At 43.6% G+C, this 18720-nt stretch overlaps 1 protein-coding gene across 1 annotated transcript in view; it reads left to right on the top strand.

The window, feature by feature from the left end:
• LOC118110102 (cytosolic carboxypeptidase 4) overlaps nucleotides 1-18720 on the top strand; it is a 175340-nt gene that overhangs the window by 96172 nt on the left and 60448 nt on the right. The window contains exons 17-19 of the mRNA XM_035157707.2: nucleotides 162-249; nucleotides 482-614; nucleotides 13279-13432. Coding sequence (XP_035013598.1) covers nucleotides 162-249; nucleotides 482-614; nucleotides 13279-13432 — 375 coding nt within the window. The remainder of the gene's footprint in view (nucleotides 1-161; nucleotides 250-481; nucleotides 615-13278; nucleotides 13433-18720) is intronic.

Raw genomic sequence — 18720 nt, 5'->3', positions numbered from 1 at the left:
TAATTGAGACCCAGCATAGACTGAAGTGAACACACACTGCTGCAACATCATCAGATCTGTGTGTCTATATCCCACCTGTCTGTCCACTGTCGCTCTCTCTCTCTCTCTCTCTCACCCTCTCTCTTTCTGTGTGTGTGTGTGTGTGTGTATGGGCACTGTAGGAATGCAGCCAGTGCTGTACTCAGTAAGGGAAGCTCTGGAAGGTAGACCACACTGGACCAGGACCGGAACTGAAATTTGTTATTTCAGGTACGAATGTCTTTATTGTCAGACTAAATAGTAATTTTTTTTAAAATTTTAGGTGATGTTAATGATCCAATCACATAGTGCATGACTTCATCAGACCTTTCTGAGGGACTATGGAAAAATGTGATTTCATAAAAAATGTAAACTTGACTTGATCCACTCAGTAATTTTTACAACCACTGTACATAATTTAACTTGCAGTATCAATTCTTATTTCCTCCACTTTCTCCTCAAGAAACCACTTTTGTCCAGCTCAAGGAAGAAGAAAAACAAACTTTTATACTCTGACCTTTACCATCACCTTCAAACACAACGAGGATGTCTGCTACGTGGCCTACCATTATCCCTACACATACTCTGCCATGAAGGTAATCACTCATCCATCCACCCACCCACCCATTCATCCAATAGCTTCATGTATGAGACATTTACCCGCATGAATTAATTAAAATTCTTAATAATTAAAACATGTTATCGTTGAGCGAGTTAGAAAAAAGTCATGCAGTTCATGGTATCTTCAGGAGTTGTAAATGTGCACATATGGAACTGGACTTGCTTGTGTTTCTTGAAGACGTTTCACTTAATCCAAGAGGCTCTAACTGACTAGTACTTGACTGGACTTGAAGATCATGAGCCTGGAGGAATAGTTCAGGGCTATCAATTTATCAGTGAGTCCAAGGGAATTGTGCCAGACGTATTGAAATTCCCTAAGGGCAGTCCGAATATATCACATTCACAGTAACATGACCTGTTGACCTTTTGACCTTTAACCACTAAAATGTAATTATTTCCTCTTTGAGTCCAAGTGAATGTTTGTACAAGATTTGATGAAATTCCCTCAATCCGACCTCAAGATATCACATTAATATCACAACATATACTTGTGAGGCCACCGTGACCGATTACTAAATTAGCTGCCAGCTACTTTTTTAATCGATTATAATATATTAAATAGATAAATTGCTGCAGCCCTTCATCTAGGCTTTGCTTAATTCACATACAACTATGTACAGCTCAATGGTCACCATGTTTTGCAGAGAACACTCTTGTTCACACTTTTGTGGTGTGCTTGAAGTTGTCAGTATCTCATGTTAATTGGCCTCAGTCTAGTTTATCTCGACACCATCGACGCCTAAGATGGCCGCCGCTGCATGTGGAGGTGCAGCAGGCAGGAGCAAAATTCGAACAAAACCTGAAATCTACCGCACAGATACAGGGAAAATGATTGTGGAAGATGAGTTTTTAAACTTTCTTTTTATCAAGATCAAAACTGTGAAACAGGACGAGATTGTTTTGATGACTGTGGACCATTTTGGATCAGAATGGATTACAAACTCCACCAAACTGCTTTTTGAACTGTGCCCAGGTACTACTCGCAAGCTTGTGGCTCACACTGAGCCGCAAAAAGACTCAAAGAACGTCAGGAGTTGCCTTAAGCTTCTCAATGAAGCTGGTGAAACTGTTCCTCGGTTTGTTTCCCACCATCTTGATGAACTACCACCTGTGACTTTTAACAGCCTTGATGTTTCCTGTTTGCTTGGTAAGATTGAACAACTAGGTGCGGATATTACCACCATGAAACAGGCTGTGTCCCTGCAGACAAACACCTGTAACGATCTGCGGATTATCACCGCAGACATAAATCAACGTTTGGGTGCTATTGAGCAGCCTAGAATAAATCTGGAGAGAGGGCCTATTTCCCAAACAAACAAGCCTGGAACGTCTCAGAGAGCGTCCATTCCCCAAGCCTGTGAGAAGACCCAAGATGGCATGGAGGGCCAGACCAGCGAGGAAGACTCAAGCCAGAAGGTGGAGAGTTCTGCCTTGGGCCTGGACGGACAAACCAGCGCTGCAAAGGGAGACCCTCATGTGAAGTGGAGTGACATGACAGCTACCCCACCCTGGAACCTGGTCCAGGACAAGAGGAGCCACAACCGTCGGAAACAGGTCCCCGAAAATGCTTCAGTAAAGCCCAAACCTCGCCTGAATCCTCCTAAAGGGAGGAAAACTTGCGGCATTGTTGGGACTGGTACTGGTGGGGACATCCAAGTCATAAAGTCTAAGCTGGTGAGTGTATTTGCAACAAAATTCTCACCTGATTTAGACTCTGAGACTTTGACTAGTTACATGAAAGATAAACTTGGGCGTGATGTAACCTGTCAAAAGATAGAAACTGTACAAAGCCGGTTCAGTTCATTTAAAATAACTGCAGAGTGCAAAGAAGTGGATGAAATGTACAACCCAGAGCTGTGGCCTGAAGGCATTTTAAATGTTTATACCCCATATGACTGCTACAAAAATGAAGATGAATATATGAATAGATTGGCATTTTTAAACTCTTATATTAAGGAATGTACATATGCAAATATATTTGTGATGGGTGATTTGAATGCAGACATCTCTGATGATAAATCTCTCTTTGGTCAGCACTTGATGCAGTTCTGTCATGACAGTAAACTGGTTCTTTCTAGCATGAAATTCCTGCCTGTAGATAGTTATACTTACATCAGTGAAGCATGGCACACAACATCCTGGCTGGATCATGTAATCTGTACAGCCGATGCTCATGAAAGTCTGGAAGTAGTTGAAATTTTGTATGGGTTGACTACCACTGATCACTTACCTGTCTCTATGATGATAAATGTTGATAACCTACCTGACTGCAGCAGTTCAACAGAAGATGGCGCCAACAGGGTCAAAGTGGATTGGGCTAAACTATCCAAAGAGGATGTCTTGTATTATTGTGGGAGGTCAGATGTTCTCTTGAGGGAAGTACAGCTACCCATGGATGCTATTTTATGTTCAAAAATTAACTGTGATGATGTTACTCACTGTAATGACCTATGTGAAATGTACAATAGTATAGTGAGCGCTATACATGAAGTCAGTAGTAGACATCTACACACTCACCCCAGAAAGGCTAAGAATACCAAGCCTGGTTGGAACAAGTATGTAGCAGACCACCAAGGAGCCGCTAAGGCGGCTCATAGGACCTGGGTTATAGCTGGTAGACCCAGACAGGGGCCAGACTTAGAGCACAAGAAGCTTACTAATGCTAGATATAAATATGCAGTGCGCTTTGTTGGGAAGCATGAGCAAGCCTTAAGAGCTCATTCTATGGCTGAAAACTTGCTTGGTAACAATGTCACTGAGTTTTGGAAAGAGGTAAAAGCTACAAATAGGGCCAAAACAGTACTGCCATGCCACATTGAAGGTGTATCTGGTGCAGACAATATAGCAGAGCAGTGGAGGCAGCACTATGCAGCTCTGTTTAATTGTATCAAAAGTGAGCCCTATTGTGTGGGCAAGTTAAATGAGGAAGTGATTCATTTTACTCCCAACGAGGTTTATCATGCTATAGAGCAACTAGCTGATAACAAAGCTAGTGGCAAGGATAACATCACTGCGGAGCATCTTAAGTTAGCCTGCCCCAGAGTAGCAGCACTGCTGTCCATCTGCCTCACAGGGCTGATGACACATGGTATACTGCCAGACACCATGCTGACAGTCACATTAGTGCCAGTCATTAAGGACAAGGCAGGTAAAATAGGGAGTTTGGACAACTATAGACCCATCGCCTTAGCCAGCATTCTTTCAAAGGTGTTAGAAAAGATGCTACTAGATAGACTGAGTGAGTTCATTTACACCACAGAAAATCAATTTGGTTTTAAGTCTAAGCACAGTACAGATCTATGTATCTATGCCTTGAAAGAAGCTGTTGAATCCTACAGAAGGCAGGGCTCTACAATGTTTCTAGGGTTTATTGATGCTTCCAAGGCATTTGACAGAGTAAATCACCATAAGCTTTTTACTAAACTCATGCTTAGGGGTGTGTCTGGATGCATCATACGAATCCTGGTTTACTGGTATGCCAACCAAGGTATGCAGGTTAAATGGGGAAACAGCCTATCCTCACCCTTCAGTGTAGGCAATGGGGTACGGCAGGGGGGGCTTCTGTCTCCAGCCCTGTTCAACCTATACATGAACAACCTGTCGAAGCAGTTGGGGAAGTGTAAGACAGGTTGTCTGATAGGGAACACTCTGTTAAACCATCTGATGTACGCAGACGATTTGGCTATTATGTCCCCCAGCACTGTTGGGTTCCAGCAGCTGTTGGATATATGCTCCGAGTATGGGGTTGAGTTTGACGTAAAGTACAATGCAAAAAAGAGTGTTGTATTGATATGTAGGACCAAGGAAGATCAGAAGCTACACTTTCCAATGTTTTACCTGTCAGGGAAATCCCTCTGTGTATCTAACTGTACGAAATATCTTGGGCACATCATCACTGACAAGATGGAAGATGATGCTGACATGTACAGGCAGAGACGAATGTTGTATGTCCAAGCAAACATGTTAGTCAGGAAATTCCACTACTGTTCTGATGATGTGAAAGTGAGCTTGTTTCGTGCTTACTGCACCCCCATGTATGCAGCCCCATTATGGGGCAGCTACAAAAAGGAGACCCTGCGCAAACTTCAGGTCGCATACAATGACTGTCTGAGGATACTGCTGAAAAAGCCCAGGTGTAGCAGTGCTAGTAAGCTCTTTTGTGACTCAGGGCTAAGCACTTTACAGGCTCTCTTGAGGAACCTGATGTTTAAGTTTATGTCTCGACTTGATGAATCACAAAACTGTATTATAATGATGCTCACAAGCCCCAGGTGCAGCTCGGTCAGATATCAATCATATCTGTGGAAACATTGGTATGGGTGCCTTTTAAGACTCTCATGAATAAGAGTATGTTTGTATGTGTTTATGTATCTGTTTTCTTTTTTCTTTATGGTGTATGTCTTGCTATTGGGTCTAGAGCCTGTAATAAAATTTATCATTTCATTGGAGATTTTTTTTTTCTTTTCGCTTTTCATAATAACAAATAAGCTCTCTAACTCACTGTTAGTTACTGTGGTCTCATGTGGCCATCAGTAGGCGTGGATAAATTAGTTTTTGATGCATTGCGATGTGGATGTGGACATGGACGACTCTGCATCGATGCAAAGACAGAACATAATCAATTCATGTTTTCCGCTACGTTTATTTCTTTAGCGATGTCCCACCACTGCATAATTATGACCACCGCTGCTTCAAGATCAGGACAGACCACACTAAAGGTCTGGTCGTCTTATACTAGTGGCTGGGGTGGCTGTGGCTGAGGGGTAGAGTAGTCGTCCTCCAACCAGAAGGTTGGCTGTTCAATCCTCAGTCTTCCCCATCTGCATGCCGAAGTGTCCTTGGGCAAGATACTGAACCCCTAAATGGCCCTTTGGATAAAAGCGTCTGCCAAATGACATGTAACAGTATGTCAGGGTCTCCTGTTGGAGTCCTGTCCCAATGACCTGCACACACTTTAATAATACAATAAAAATGCAGACATGTAAGAAATAATCAATGTATGTTGCTATATTTTCTTTCTCTTCTTCAGCTGGTTCAGTGACCTTTGGTAGTAGGAGTAAACCATTGGAAGCTGTGGAGTCTAGGCTTTACGATGATAGTTTGTGTTTTTGCTTGAAGTTCCATGATCGTCAGTGCTCGCTTTGTCTGTGGGCCTTGTACATTCAGTAAAATATCCTCCATACTGGTTAGAGTGCATTGCATCTGTGTAGTAGCATTGTTGCGGGGAGTGATTCCCTATTGGTTCTCAAATGATGTGTCACTCTACACCGATGTCTGAACATTTAGTTTGGGCTAAGTTGCATGCTTCTGATGTATCTGCAGTGGGAAAAGCAGTTGTCATTGAACCCACCCTGTCCAACACTAGACCTGCACAAATTCATGTGGGAGAGTTGAGACTTCCTTATCAGGAGATGGCTGGGTTCCAGTGAAAGTCTTAAATCCGGCTCACGCTTAAGAGAAATACAAAGGTTGCAGATGGGTCCCCCTGTCTTTCTGTGCAGGACTTACTTGAACCAAAGCAAATCCAATCCAGTACACAGTACACGTACAGTTCACCCCCTGAAGCAAGGTCAGAGGAAGAAGTGTCACGCATCTTGAGTGACTTGGCCTGCAAGATTTGGACCTTTTATCTCGTCAAGTGTCTCCAGAGTGGAAAGATAAACTGCTGCAGATCATTGAGCAGTAAGAGCACATCTTCTCAAGGAACAAAATGTACTGTGGTAAGGCAAAAGACTTTGTCCACAGAATCTGTTGAATGGATGATAAGCCATTCAGACGTCCATATAGACGTTGCCTCATCAGACTGACACTTTCGCTGCGCTTGGTGGAAATGTGTCTTCCTCCACGATGGACCTTACATCAGGGTTCTACAATGTCGGGCTGCATGAGGATGACAAAAAGTACACAGCGTTCTCTTCTCCCTTTGGTCTGCATGAATATAACAGGATACCCCAAGGCCTGACAAATAGCCCTGCCACTTTAATGCGGATGATGATGTCCAACTTTGGTTATGAGAACTTCACAAGCCTGTTATGCTACCTGGTTGATCTTATGGTTTATGCTCCATCCGAACAGGTCACACGCCTTTCTGCTAACAACTTGAAGCTCTCGCCTAAAAAGTGCCACTTTCTTCACCAGTCGGTCAAGTCCCTGGGGTACATCATATGTGAAGATGGTGTTAAGACTGACCCAAGTAATGTGCATGCTATAAATGATGTGAAGGAAGCCGACCTGATGGAGAGACACCATCTGCTAAGAAAATCAGATCTTTCCTAGGTATGGTCCTCTACTACCATCATTTTATTGAAGGATGCTCTGCCGAAGCTAAGCCACTGTTCAGCCTTGTGGCTGAACCTGCTGCATCACACAACAAAGGTAAAGGCAACAAACCAAAGTTCAAAAAAGCCCAAGTGAGACTGTCACCAACGGATTGGACTGATGAGTGCGGAGAGGCTTTCAGAGTTTTAAAACATGAGCTTGTGCACAGTGTTACACTAGCACATCCAGATTTTAATGCCCCATTCATCCTTGCAGTTGATGCCTCTTTTGATGGCATAGGAGCTGTCCTCTCACAAATGCCTCCTGGTGGAAAGATTGCCAGACCTGTGGCATTTGCCAGAAAAACTCTCTCGGGATCACAGCTTAACTACCCAGCACATCGACTAGAGTTTCTTGCTCTAAACTGGGCAGTATGTGATAAGTTTAGCCATTGGCTAAAGGGACGAAGTTTCACTGTTTGGACGGATCATAATCCATTGACATACATCTTAACTAAGCCTAAGTTAGATGCATGTGAAGAGAGATGGGTTTCAAAGCTTGCAGCATACAGTTTTAACCTGAACTATGTCCCTGGTCCAAAGAATGTGGTTGCTGATGCACTTAGTAGAGAGTCCTTTGTCCAGTCATCCAGCCCTTGTAACTGAACCTTATGCCTTGTTGCAGAATCAAGTGAGTGGGATGTTGGATAGGACAGTACAAGATACATTCAGATGTACCACTAACACTCAGTTAGTTGTTCATCAGCCTGAGAAAGAAGCTGATGACGCCTTGTCATCTTCTCAGGGATCACTGTCTTCACAGGATGTCTCAGCTGTGTTGAATGCACATGACTCTGGAGGTGTGAGCAGATTGCTCATGTCGACCAAACTGCCTCTCTACCAAGGAGTGAACTGGTAAACCTGCAGGAGCAGGATGACGTTCTGGGCAGAGCTCTGTTTTACATCCAGCGTCACAGGAGGCCAACTAGGCGTGACCGTGCTGGTGAGTCTCGTGGTGTGCTGAAGCTGTTAAGACATAGGCCAAAGCTCTCCATCAAGAACAGGATGTTTTTCAAAGTGAAGAGGGACAAACAAATGAACATGACAACTCACCAGTTTGTTGTCCCGAACTCCATGAAGGCACAAGTCCTCAATGGTCTCCATGACTCAGCTGGTCATCAGGGCCATGCTCGCACACTTGCACTTGCCAGGCAGAGGTTCTTTTGGATAGGGATGGAACAAGACATTATCAATCATGTCAAAAACTGCTTTCATTGTGTGTTTGGGAAGACTCCAGCACCTAAGGACTGTGCTCCACTTGAGAGCATTTGCACTTCTGAGCCGATGGAGCTTGTGTGTATTGATTTCTGGACTGCTGAGCAGACTGAAGAGAAGTGTGTGGATGTTTTGGTTGTCACAGATCACTTCTCCAAACTGGCGCATGCTTTCCCGTGCAAGAATCATTCAATAAAGCAGGTTGCCCGGGTTTCCCTTAATGCATTCATTTGGATCAGGGAGCCAATTTCAAGAGTCAACTCATTAAAGAGCTCCTGGAAGTGGCCGGTGTCCAGAAATCTCACACCACCCAGTATCATCCTATAGGCAATGGGGTTGTGGAAGGCTACAACAGGACTCTTGGGTACATGATCAGGGCCCTGCCCCCCATTTAAAGGCAAAGTGGCCACAAATGCTTCAGATGCTGACTGTCTGTTACAATTGCACCCAGCACGAGACGACAGGTTTGGCTCCCTTCTTTCTTATGTTTGGCAGGATTCCCCGGTTACCAGTTGATGTTATGTTCCAGCACGCCCTTCCCAATGATACTGTTGTTGGTCACAGTGATTTTGTCCTTCGTTTGAAGCGTGACCTGTCTCAAGCTGCATGCATTGCCTGGCAGAACAGTCAGACGGAACAAGCTTGTCAGGCGACAAACTACAACCGCAAAGCAAAGGGATCACCCCTCACCGTTGGTGACATGGTCTTGCTTGCAAATCGTGGTGAGAGAGGGAAGAGGCGGACAAATAGGTATCCACAGTCTATGAAGTGGCATCTGTAAAACCTGGAATCAATGTTCACTGCATCAGGGACCCTGTGACATCAAGAGAAAAAGTTGTTCACAGAAACCTTCTACTCCCTGCAAGTTTTCTTCCCACAGGAGATGATGATGATTCAAGCTGCTCTTCTGTTGACGGCAGTGAGCAATGTGAACCAGTCGTTGATGTACAAGACATTGAGTCAAAGACACGTACCTGGCTTCTGCAGATGGATGATGCAAGTGATGTGGATGCTATAGACAGCCAGGCTGATTGTTCTCGTGCTATAGTGGTGTTGTGCAATAATGCATTAAACGTGATACCATAAAATGGTGTGCCTTTCAGCATTCAATAAATTTGGTTATCAAAATAAAATATTGAATATTAATATTACAAATATTAATATTAAATAATAACTTTAATTGATTAAAGTTACCTCGGGGCACCACCCTTCAAAGGAAGGGAAAAGATAGCCAATTTATTGATTAAGTCTCATAAAAGTACTAACTACACATTTGGAACTCTGATTAACAATTAAATTAATAACTATAACCAAAATTACCATATAGATAGTTAGCTAAGTTGAAGGATATAGAGTTCTTGACAGTGTAGAGGTTGGCAAAATTCACTTATGCAACATTAATGAAAAAACATTTGTGAAAGAAAAACATTTATTATGAATATAATAAAGTATAAAAAACACAAATTACTAACGGTGTACTTACTAAACAAAGATAGGTATGTGAGTATGCGTGTGTGTGTGTCTGTGTGAGTCAGCGTGCTTCCAAAATGGCAGCTGGCCACTCTAGAGATAACAGCCTCCCCCGTTTGGAATGTTTACGACGTGTGTCGGGGGTGCTGCGATATGCATGTGTCTGTGTGTGTTGGTGCCAAGTTAGAGAAAGAGTGTAGAGTGAATGCAATGAAAGACTGTAAAGAGCATAACAAACTAACATTAACTTTCAAATAACTTATAACCAAAATATCACAACAACACAAATCAAACTTATAAACGTCACACAGAATCGAATAAACAGTCTTTGCTTAGCCTAGTATGATTATTAAGCCCAGTTGTGTTACCCGTCCGTGGAAAGGGAAAAGAGGTTGCTGTGCTGATCGAAGTTCTGTGAAATCGTCTTGCTGGTTGTGTGGCTCCTGCCTTCGTGGTTCTGTTGGGCTGTGCAGCTCAGTTGCTTTTTGAAGTTCTCCTGCAGGACATCGCGCAGAGGTTGGTAGAGCTTGGATTTGTGAGGTTTCCTTGGTGAGATGAGTGGAAGCTGCAACTCTCCTCCATGAAGTTGATTTGAGATGAAAAGGGTGAGCTGGACCGTCGCCCTTCCGTGAATGGAAAGAGAAGATGTGAGCTGGAGAAGCCAAACTTCTCCCCTCGACGGGTCGCATGGAAAAGAGAGAGAAGAGAGGGGGAACAGGCCTTATATTGGCCCGGTGACCTCACAGGTCATGGGGCCCAGAGTGACCAATAGGAGTTGAAACTTGTGTCTCCTGTCGGTTTTCACACCTCTGTGTGACGTTGAGGCACCCTGGGAGACTGCGTTCTGGAGGCTCTGGTTTTCTCCAGAACAAAGGACATGCGGCTTCAGGCTTTTGCCTACCCATGTAGGCCCGAACTGTGTTTCACAAAAACCATGTCCCAACAGTGGTAAGCAGCCCACCCCCGCAGACTGAACTGACTGTAGCCCCACATGCTGTGTGAGAAGCTTTGGAGTCCTCTGATTCTGTCAAACAAGCTTTACAGTTGCCTTCACTTGGTTGCCATCTGACTTAATGTTTACGATTATGCTCTTTTGAGTATTAGTGTACCCCAATTTAGCAGGATTTAAGGGGGGTGTACGTAACATAGTTATAAGGGTTCATATTTAATCCCACTAAATGGGATAACAGTGCCACCTGGTGTGGTGAATATGTACCTCCAGGGAGCGGTGAGCTCTACGGGCAAGGGATTGTGGGTATTCCTCAAAGTTATCGAGGAACGCCATGAGGTAGGGTGTGTGTGTTGAAGTCTGTAAGCATGTTTGTTGTTAACTACATGAAATGTTAGTTAAGCAGGATTTATTTAATGCGATTTTACATGTCTAGGATACATTTTGCAATCTTTTTATTCTGCTACCGATCGTCTTTTATATGTTTTATTGTCTGTAAAGATTCACCTATGTAAGCTAGCTAACATTATATATGCCGTCTTTACAGTGAGCACGCAACTGCCTTTGTTTTGATGACCCTTCCACTCTGTGTTTTATATAAAATATGCAGGTATGTTCATAAAACGTCATGTTACAAACTGTTTTGATATAATGCAGCTTAGATATTTTCTGCTGTTTAGTTATTGTGTTTTTATGTTGCTAAATGTTATGACTGAAAGGAAACAAAAAAAGGTAATAGCATGTTATGTGTGCTCTGTAAAATAATGGGTTTTTTTATATAGGCAAACAGTTATTTCTTTATTGTTTTAAGAGCGAGAGACTTCTGTTTTGTACTATTTATTTTATTACATGTCCCAAATTCCACTATATGATCACTTGATCACAGTGTGAAATTAGACAAAAAGGTATTGAGGAATGCCATGAGTGAGCGCGCGACTGCCTCCGTTTTGATGACCCTTCCGCTCTTGTGTTTTATATCAAATATTCAGAGTCAATAAACATTTGTTGCCAACAACAACATTGACCAGCCTCAAGGGAATCATTGTGGGAGAAGACAGATCACAGAGGTCACACTTTACTAGTTGTAGGCATGTGAATGTGTAAAATGGGTGTGTGAGTGGGTTTGGGGGTGGAAGGTGAGTATGGTTGTCTAAACTGAACTAATCTTAATTATGTTTCGCAAGGATTGTCAGACTCAGGAACGAACTATCAAAATTTTAAATATGCACAGGACAAGCAGGCACACATCCACATCATGTGAAATAATGAAAAAACCAAGCAATGTATGTACAAAAAATTTGACTAAATACGTGATGAGCAACTATCGACCCAAAACTACCGAACATAAGTGCTAGGGATTTCAACGATGAGGGAGAGGTATAATCCAGTGTCGAGGCATAGGAGCTGGTTGTCTTCTGAGGTTCATCCAGCAGCACACACTGTGACAGATTTCGGCAGAGCAGGGGTAGGGAAACACAATCATATTTCATTCCAGCAGGACTGAGTGAACAAGAAAAAGAGCCAAATCTCAAAATAATAACAATTAGGTAAACCAATTTCCAGGATCATGTAGGTACCTGATACTGTCACTTTCATTACTAATTTGATCTTCCAAGTCCCATCTGCAACTATACAAGAGGGAGGAAGAATAGTGTGAACAATCAGAGGTGCCTAATCATGTGTTTGAGCATCTGGTATATTGCAATAGCCAGGGTGATAAGTCTATGAAAAATGCTAAGAAATCATGATACACTGCAATAGGAAGCTGTGGCATTTGTCCAGCTGTTCTCTGGACTAAAGTAACAGCAGAGTGGTAGCTGCAGCACATAATTGAGGCTGAATTGTGGCAGTTGAAGGACAGGGAGATGAGTGATTGAAGAAATGTGTTCAGTTAAGTTATTTACCATGCTCTGTTTGCTGTCAGTGTTCAAAGGGATTGTTCACCTTGTCCCAGGAGCACACGATGGGTGACAGCTTTCTGAATTGTCCTGGTTTCTGGCTCCATATGGACCCATATGCAATTGAAAACAAGAAGATAGGAAATGGTTAAAAACATTCCTTTGATTACCTGCCCTCTGGCTGGGATATATGTCATTTCATCTGAATAGAATCTATAGCTGCTTTCAGACATGCTCTGAACTCCACAGATTTCTCCAGAGTACTTGTATGCATGAACACAAACATGATGTGAGTGCACAGCAGGAGATCCCCGCTGGATTCATCACAAGCGAGTGGTGACACGTGGTTGATGACAATTCTAACATGCAACAGACGCAAACAATTTTAAAACAAAAAGAAAATAAATATCTCAGGATGAAAAACCACACCAGTGTAGAAGACACCAAAAAAGGCGTCAAGATAGTTTGTGGTGATAACAGTCAACTGTTGTTGATGTGTTGTAATTAAATCATTTGATTTTTAGAGCAGAAATTATGTGTTACATCCTTCCTCTGCCTGCTACACCATTCCTCACCTGAATCCTGCAGATACTTTGTTTCTGTTGTGAACGTGTCTGAGCAGAGAACCTCCCGCTGCATAGTGCATGTGTGAAAGGCAAACTGCGAAGAAAGTCTGGACCCAATTCTCCGGAGATCTTCCACACGTGTATGAAAACAGGACAGGGGTGTACACATTTATGCATCACAACCTACTGTACTTGTACTCATATATATTTATTGTTTCTTTCAGGCTCATCTGAATGTGCTGCAAAAATCCGTGGACCCTGCCATTGTGTTTTTCCGGCAGCAGATTCTTTGTAGCACTTTGGCTGGAAACCTCTGTCCAGTGGTCACCATCACTGCCTGTCCTGCCAGCAGGGCCTGGAAAGACATGCACCAGCTACGTGAGTTCTGCTGTGTGTGTGTGTTTGTGAGAGAGAGAGAGAGAGAGTGATGAGCTGGAAGAAAAAGGGTCAGAGTGGCCATTTCATTGTGGATTGATGGGGTGTTTATGAGTATGGCATTTGTGTACGTTACTCCTTTTGTAGGGAAATAAATATGTTAAAATGGATGGAGATTTAGGTTATGACAGTGGTTAGGGGGTTAGGCTCAATATCCAGGATGCCAGTGTTCTCTAAAGTGAGCCTTCAGGATGGGACAGAATAAAAGCAAGAAAACAAAGGTCTGCTGAGGACAGATGTATATCACATATCACATTATTTTTCAGTAACTAATGATCACTAGCAGTTGGAAATATGTAGAAATCATTTGTTTAAGAGAAAAACATGAGATTCATCATGGCATATCCAAATTAGACAACCTGTAGCTTCATTATAAAACTGTAGCTGTTATTATACACCAGGTATGTTTCCATTATGCCATTGATTTTCAAAGGGTAAGGCGGGGTACAGACACATGAGGTTCGAGCAACAGGTGAAAATATAATGCAGAACTAATGTTTTGACAACAGAATGTATTTGAACAGTTGAACAAATTTGCAGTGATGCTCATTCAATAGGTTTTCGAAATAGAGGTATTTGACGGGTAAAACATCAGGTTCAGAAAATACGGGTAAAATACATAAATGTATAAATACAAGTGCTGTATAAAATATCTCAGTAAAATAAATTAAATGACAGTTATAAAGAAAGTTAAAAATCTGTAAAGGCTATCCGATAAAAGTTTGTTTTAAGAAGGGACTTAAAAGAGTTCACTGAGTCAGCTTACCTGATCTTCTCAGGCGGTGTTTCCAGGGCCTCAGGGGCCCGGACTGCAAATGCTCTGTCCCCCTTTTTAGCCGGGCCTCTGAAACAGACAAGAGACCTCTAGCCAAGGATCTCAACGTGCGTACTGGTGTGTATGATTCTAAAAGGTCAGCGATGTAGCAGGGAGCGAGGCCATGAAGGGCCTTTAAAGTGTTCAGTAAAATCTTAAAAGCAAGTTCAGCTGAAGAAAATCCTGAGACATCCAGTTTTTTATGTCAGAGAGGCAGTTAGTGAGTGGACTCAGCATATCAGGTCTTTTGTGTCTTACAGGCAAGTAGAACTGCATATCGTCAGCATAAAAATGAAATGAGACTCCAGCGCTATGCCAGATATCCCTACTGTTGTATACTCACTCTATTATCAGGTACTATCGCCAATAACGAGTACACGGGAGACACGGGAGAATTGCTCATAAACATGTATTAGCTTTTACACAGAATGGAGGATTGCAACAACATAAGCACGTAACACAAAAGGGGGCGTAACAGTATCCGTGAAGGGACAAACTTAGGCTGTCAATACACAACATATCCCTCCCCCTTTACCTTTGATGCTCCTTTAACAAAAGTAAACATTTTACCGTCTCAGTATCTTCTCTGAAATGTCTCTGCATCAAACACACCTTTTTTTTTCTCTTTTCTTTTCTTTTCGATATATCACAATGTTTGTACTGTATTTCTTAATTCTATAATGAACTTTTAACAAACTTGTTTTGGCTATAGAACTTTGCCTAAACTAGGGAAACCCTGGGGATTATTCTGCCCCAATGTCAAGGGTTAGTCTCTACTCTACAATGTCAGTCTATCAGGAGGCCGTCTGTCTCTTCTAGGGTAGGTATGACCTGTAGGCAAGTCAGTCACATTGTCTCTTGCTGAGGACTGTATGAGTCCTGGTCTGGGAGAAGTGATGCCTCGGGTAGGGACCTGATCAGGGCTTAGTGTGCCCGGAACAGTGTCCAGTCCTGAAGGTTGCGTCAGGGGTTCTTCTGGGGATAGATGCTGTTCCTGGTAGGCCTCCCGCTCTGGAACAAGGGATGGTGGCTCAGGTGAGTCATCATGGGAAGTGTGGAGCAGTTGATCGATGTGTCTTCTCCAGATGAGGTGATTATGTGTTTCAACTGTGTATGACACGGGGCCTGTTTTTGTAACAACTGTAGCAGGCATCCACTTTATCCCTTTGGTATAGTTCCGGGCGAGAACCATGTCTCCAGCTGTGAAGCTCCGGAACTTTGCTTTCGCTCGTCTCTCAACTTGAGCTCTCTGTTGTAGGTGCACAAACTCTCTTGTCTTTTGAGGTTTTAGGAGGTCAAGTCGAGTGCGAAGTTGTCTCTTGAGCATAGCCACGGCAGGAGACACCTTTGTCGTAGCATGAGGTGTATTTCGGTATGACAACAGGAAAGCACTGAGGCGCCTGTTGAGGGACTGGGTACCTTGAGAGGACATGAGAGCTTGCTTCATGGTCTGTACAAATCTTTCAGCGAGCCCATTGGTAGCTGGGTGATATGGCGCAGACTTGAGGTGCTGAATACCGTTCTCTTCCATGAATGTCTTGTACTCTTCAGACACTAGTTGCGGACCGTTATCACTAACAAGCTGTTGTGGAAGACCAAAATGGCTGAAGATAGACCTTAGCTCTTCAATGGTGCTCTTCATGACAGCAACCTCAGGCCATTTGCTATGGGCGTCGACTACAACTAAGAACATGCAGTTCTCTAGTGGTCCAGCAAAGTCTATGTGGACTCTTTGCCATGGTTCTTCAGGCCAGTCACATGGATGTAATGGAGCCAGCTGTGGGAGGCTTCTTACTTTCTGGCAGGCAGAGCATGACTTTGCTTTCTCCTCTATAGCTGCATCCAGACCTGGCCACCAGAAATAACTGCGTGCAATTTCTTTCATTCGCACCACACCACAGTGTCCAGAGTGGAGCTCGTCCCTCTCTCCCTCTCTCTTAATGGTGGTGGAATAATGACACGATAGCCCCATAATAGGCATCCAGACTGGACTGAAAGCTCATTTCTTCTTACCAGGTAAGGCTTCAAACTCGGTGTCACCTCTCGTTTCCTTCCCCGAGCGACTATGTCCATAACCTCAGACATGACCGGGTCAGTGCGTGTGTGCCTCCTCACATGAGTCGAGGTTATAGGAGCAGCAGCCACATCCTTGAAATAGAAAATCTCAGCCTGTGTTGACTCAGTGTGCACGACAGGTAGCGGGAGCCTTGAGAGCCCGTCAGCATTCCCATGCTGGTCCGACTTCCTATACTTGATGTCATACTGGTGGGCAGACAATAACAAAGCCCATCGCTGCGTACGACTGGCTGCAAGCGATGGGCCAGTATGAGGACCAAAGATAGAGGTGAGAGGTCGATGGTCTGTCAGTAGCGTGAATTTCCTGCCGAAAAGAAACTGATGGAATTTCTTCACTCCAAACACTATAGACAGTGCTTCACGCTCAATCTGTGCGTAATTGCCTTCTGCTTTGCTCAGTGTCCTCGATGCAAAGGCAATGGCTCTTTCCCTGATGGCATAATGTGTGACACTACTGCACCTACACCATAAGGTGGGGCGTCACATGCCAGCTGAATTGGTAATGTGGGGTCAAAATGGATTAGGGCCTCAGATTTAGAGAGAGCTATCTTCACTTCTTTAAAAGCTGTCTCACATTTGTCCGTCCACTTCCAAGTCTTGGTTTTATTTAGAAGCTCATGCAGTGGTTTCAGTTTATTTGCAAGGTTAGGCATGAACTTTGCATAGTATGTCAGCAAGCCAAGGAATGACCTCAACTGACTCACATTCTTTGGGGATGGAGCATCCACAATAGCCCTCACTTTTGATGGTGCCTTGTGGAGTCCAGTGCTGTCGATTACGTGCCCCAGGTACTCGACAGAAAGCTTGAAAAACTCACATTTGTCTTCCCGGACTCTCAGACCATACTCCTCCAGTCTTTGTAGTGTTGCATCCAGGTTCTTTAAGTGTGAGTGCTCATCTGGTCCCGTTATAAGCAGATCATCCAGGTAACACTGGACCCCTGGTAGCCCACTCAGAATCTGGTCCATTGCTCTTTGGAAAAGAGCTGGAGCAGAGGTAATCCCAAAAGGGAGCCTCCGGTATCTGAAAATACCTTTGTGTGTCACTATGGTCAACAGTTCCTGTGACTCTGGATCAACATGCATCTGGAGATATGCCTGATATAAATCTATCTTACTAAACTTCTGTCCTCCAGCCAAGCCTGCAAAGAGTTCATCGATGAGGGGTAATGGATACTGTTCTACAGTCAAGACAGGGTTCACAGTGACTTTAAAATCACCACAGATCCTTAGAGCCCCATCTTTTTTTATAACTGGAACAATCGGTGTAGCCCATTGACTTGTGCTCACGGGTTCCAATACACCACACTGCACTAATCTGTTTAATTCTGCCTCTACCTTGGGTTTGATAGCATATGGGACAGGTCTAGCTTTAAAGCATTTTGGTGCACTTCCTGATTTAACTGTCAGCTTAACTGTAATGTCCTTCATGCTGCCAAGTTCTCCGTCAAAAACTTTGGAGTGCTTCTTCAGGATCTCCTGTAGGAGGGCGGTGTCTCCATCATTGTCCATGAACACTTCTTGCCAATTCAGTCTGAGCTTCCTCAGCCCCCTGCGGCCTAGCAGAGCTGGACGTTTTCCTGGAATGATATACAATGGTCTAGTCTTTTTCTGATTGTGGTGTTCCACGTTCACATCCACGACTCCTAACACTGGAACAGGCTCACCAGTGTAGGTCCGTAACTTCAACTTAGTCCCTCGAAGAGTGAGGTTCTGCAGCTTCTCCTCGTAAACAGCTTCTGATACCATGGATACACGTGTACCGGTGTCCACCTGCATCCGCACTGCTTTGTTCTCCAGCAGTGGGGTGACCCAGTATTCATCATCACTGTCCATAACAGATAAAATATGCACTGTATCTTCGTCATCAGACTCATAGTCACTCTGCTCGACTTGTTCGTGCTCCATCTTATTCACATGTTTTTTCTTGTTTCTGTAAAAACCACTTTTCTTCATCTCAGTGTGCTGTGTGTTTGTCTGAGTCTTTTTATTTTGACAGGCACGTTCAACATGGCCTTTCTTACCACAGTTTATGCAGTCTAAGTCCTTACACCAACACTCTGATGCCTGGTGCCCCACTTTTCCGCAGCGGTAGCATGGCTTGCTCGCTATCTTGTTCTTGGACTCAAAGGACAACCTATGGACTTGGGTTGATGCACTTAGGCAGCCATCTCCATTGACTTGCTTATCTCTATGGCCTTTTCCAGTTTCAGGCTAGCCTCTGTAAGTAAGCGTTTCTGAATAGCCTCACTGCGTAGACCACACACCAATCTGTCACGTATAGTGTCATTGAGTGAAAGTCCAAATTGACAATGTTCAGATAACTGTTTCAGTACAGCTAC

This window comes from Hippoglossus stenolepis, chromosome 5 (assembly GCF_022539355.2).
Source record: "Hippoglossus stenolepis isolate QCI-W04-F060 chromosome 5, HSTE1.2, whole genome shotgun sequence".
NCBI classification, from domain to species: domain Eukaryota; kingdom Metazoa; phylum Chordata; class Actinopteri; order Pleuronectiformes; family Pleuronectidae; genus Hippoglossus; species Hippoglossus stenolepis.
Note: the sequence above shows the minus strand (reverse complement) of the source record. Positions and strands in the feature narration are given on the sequence as shown.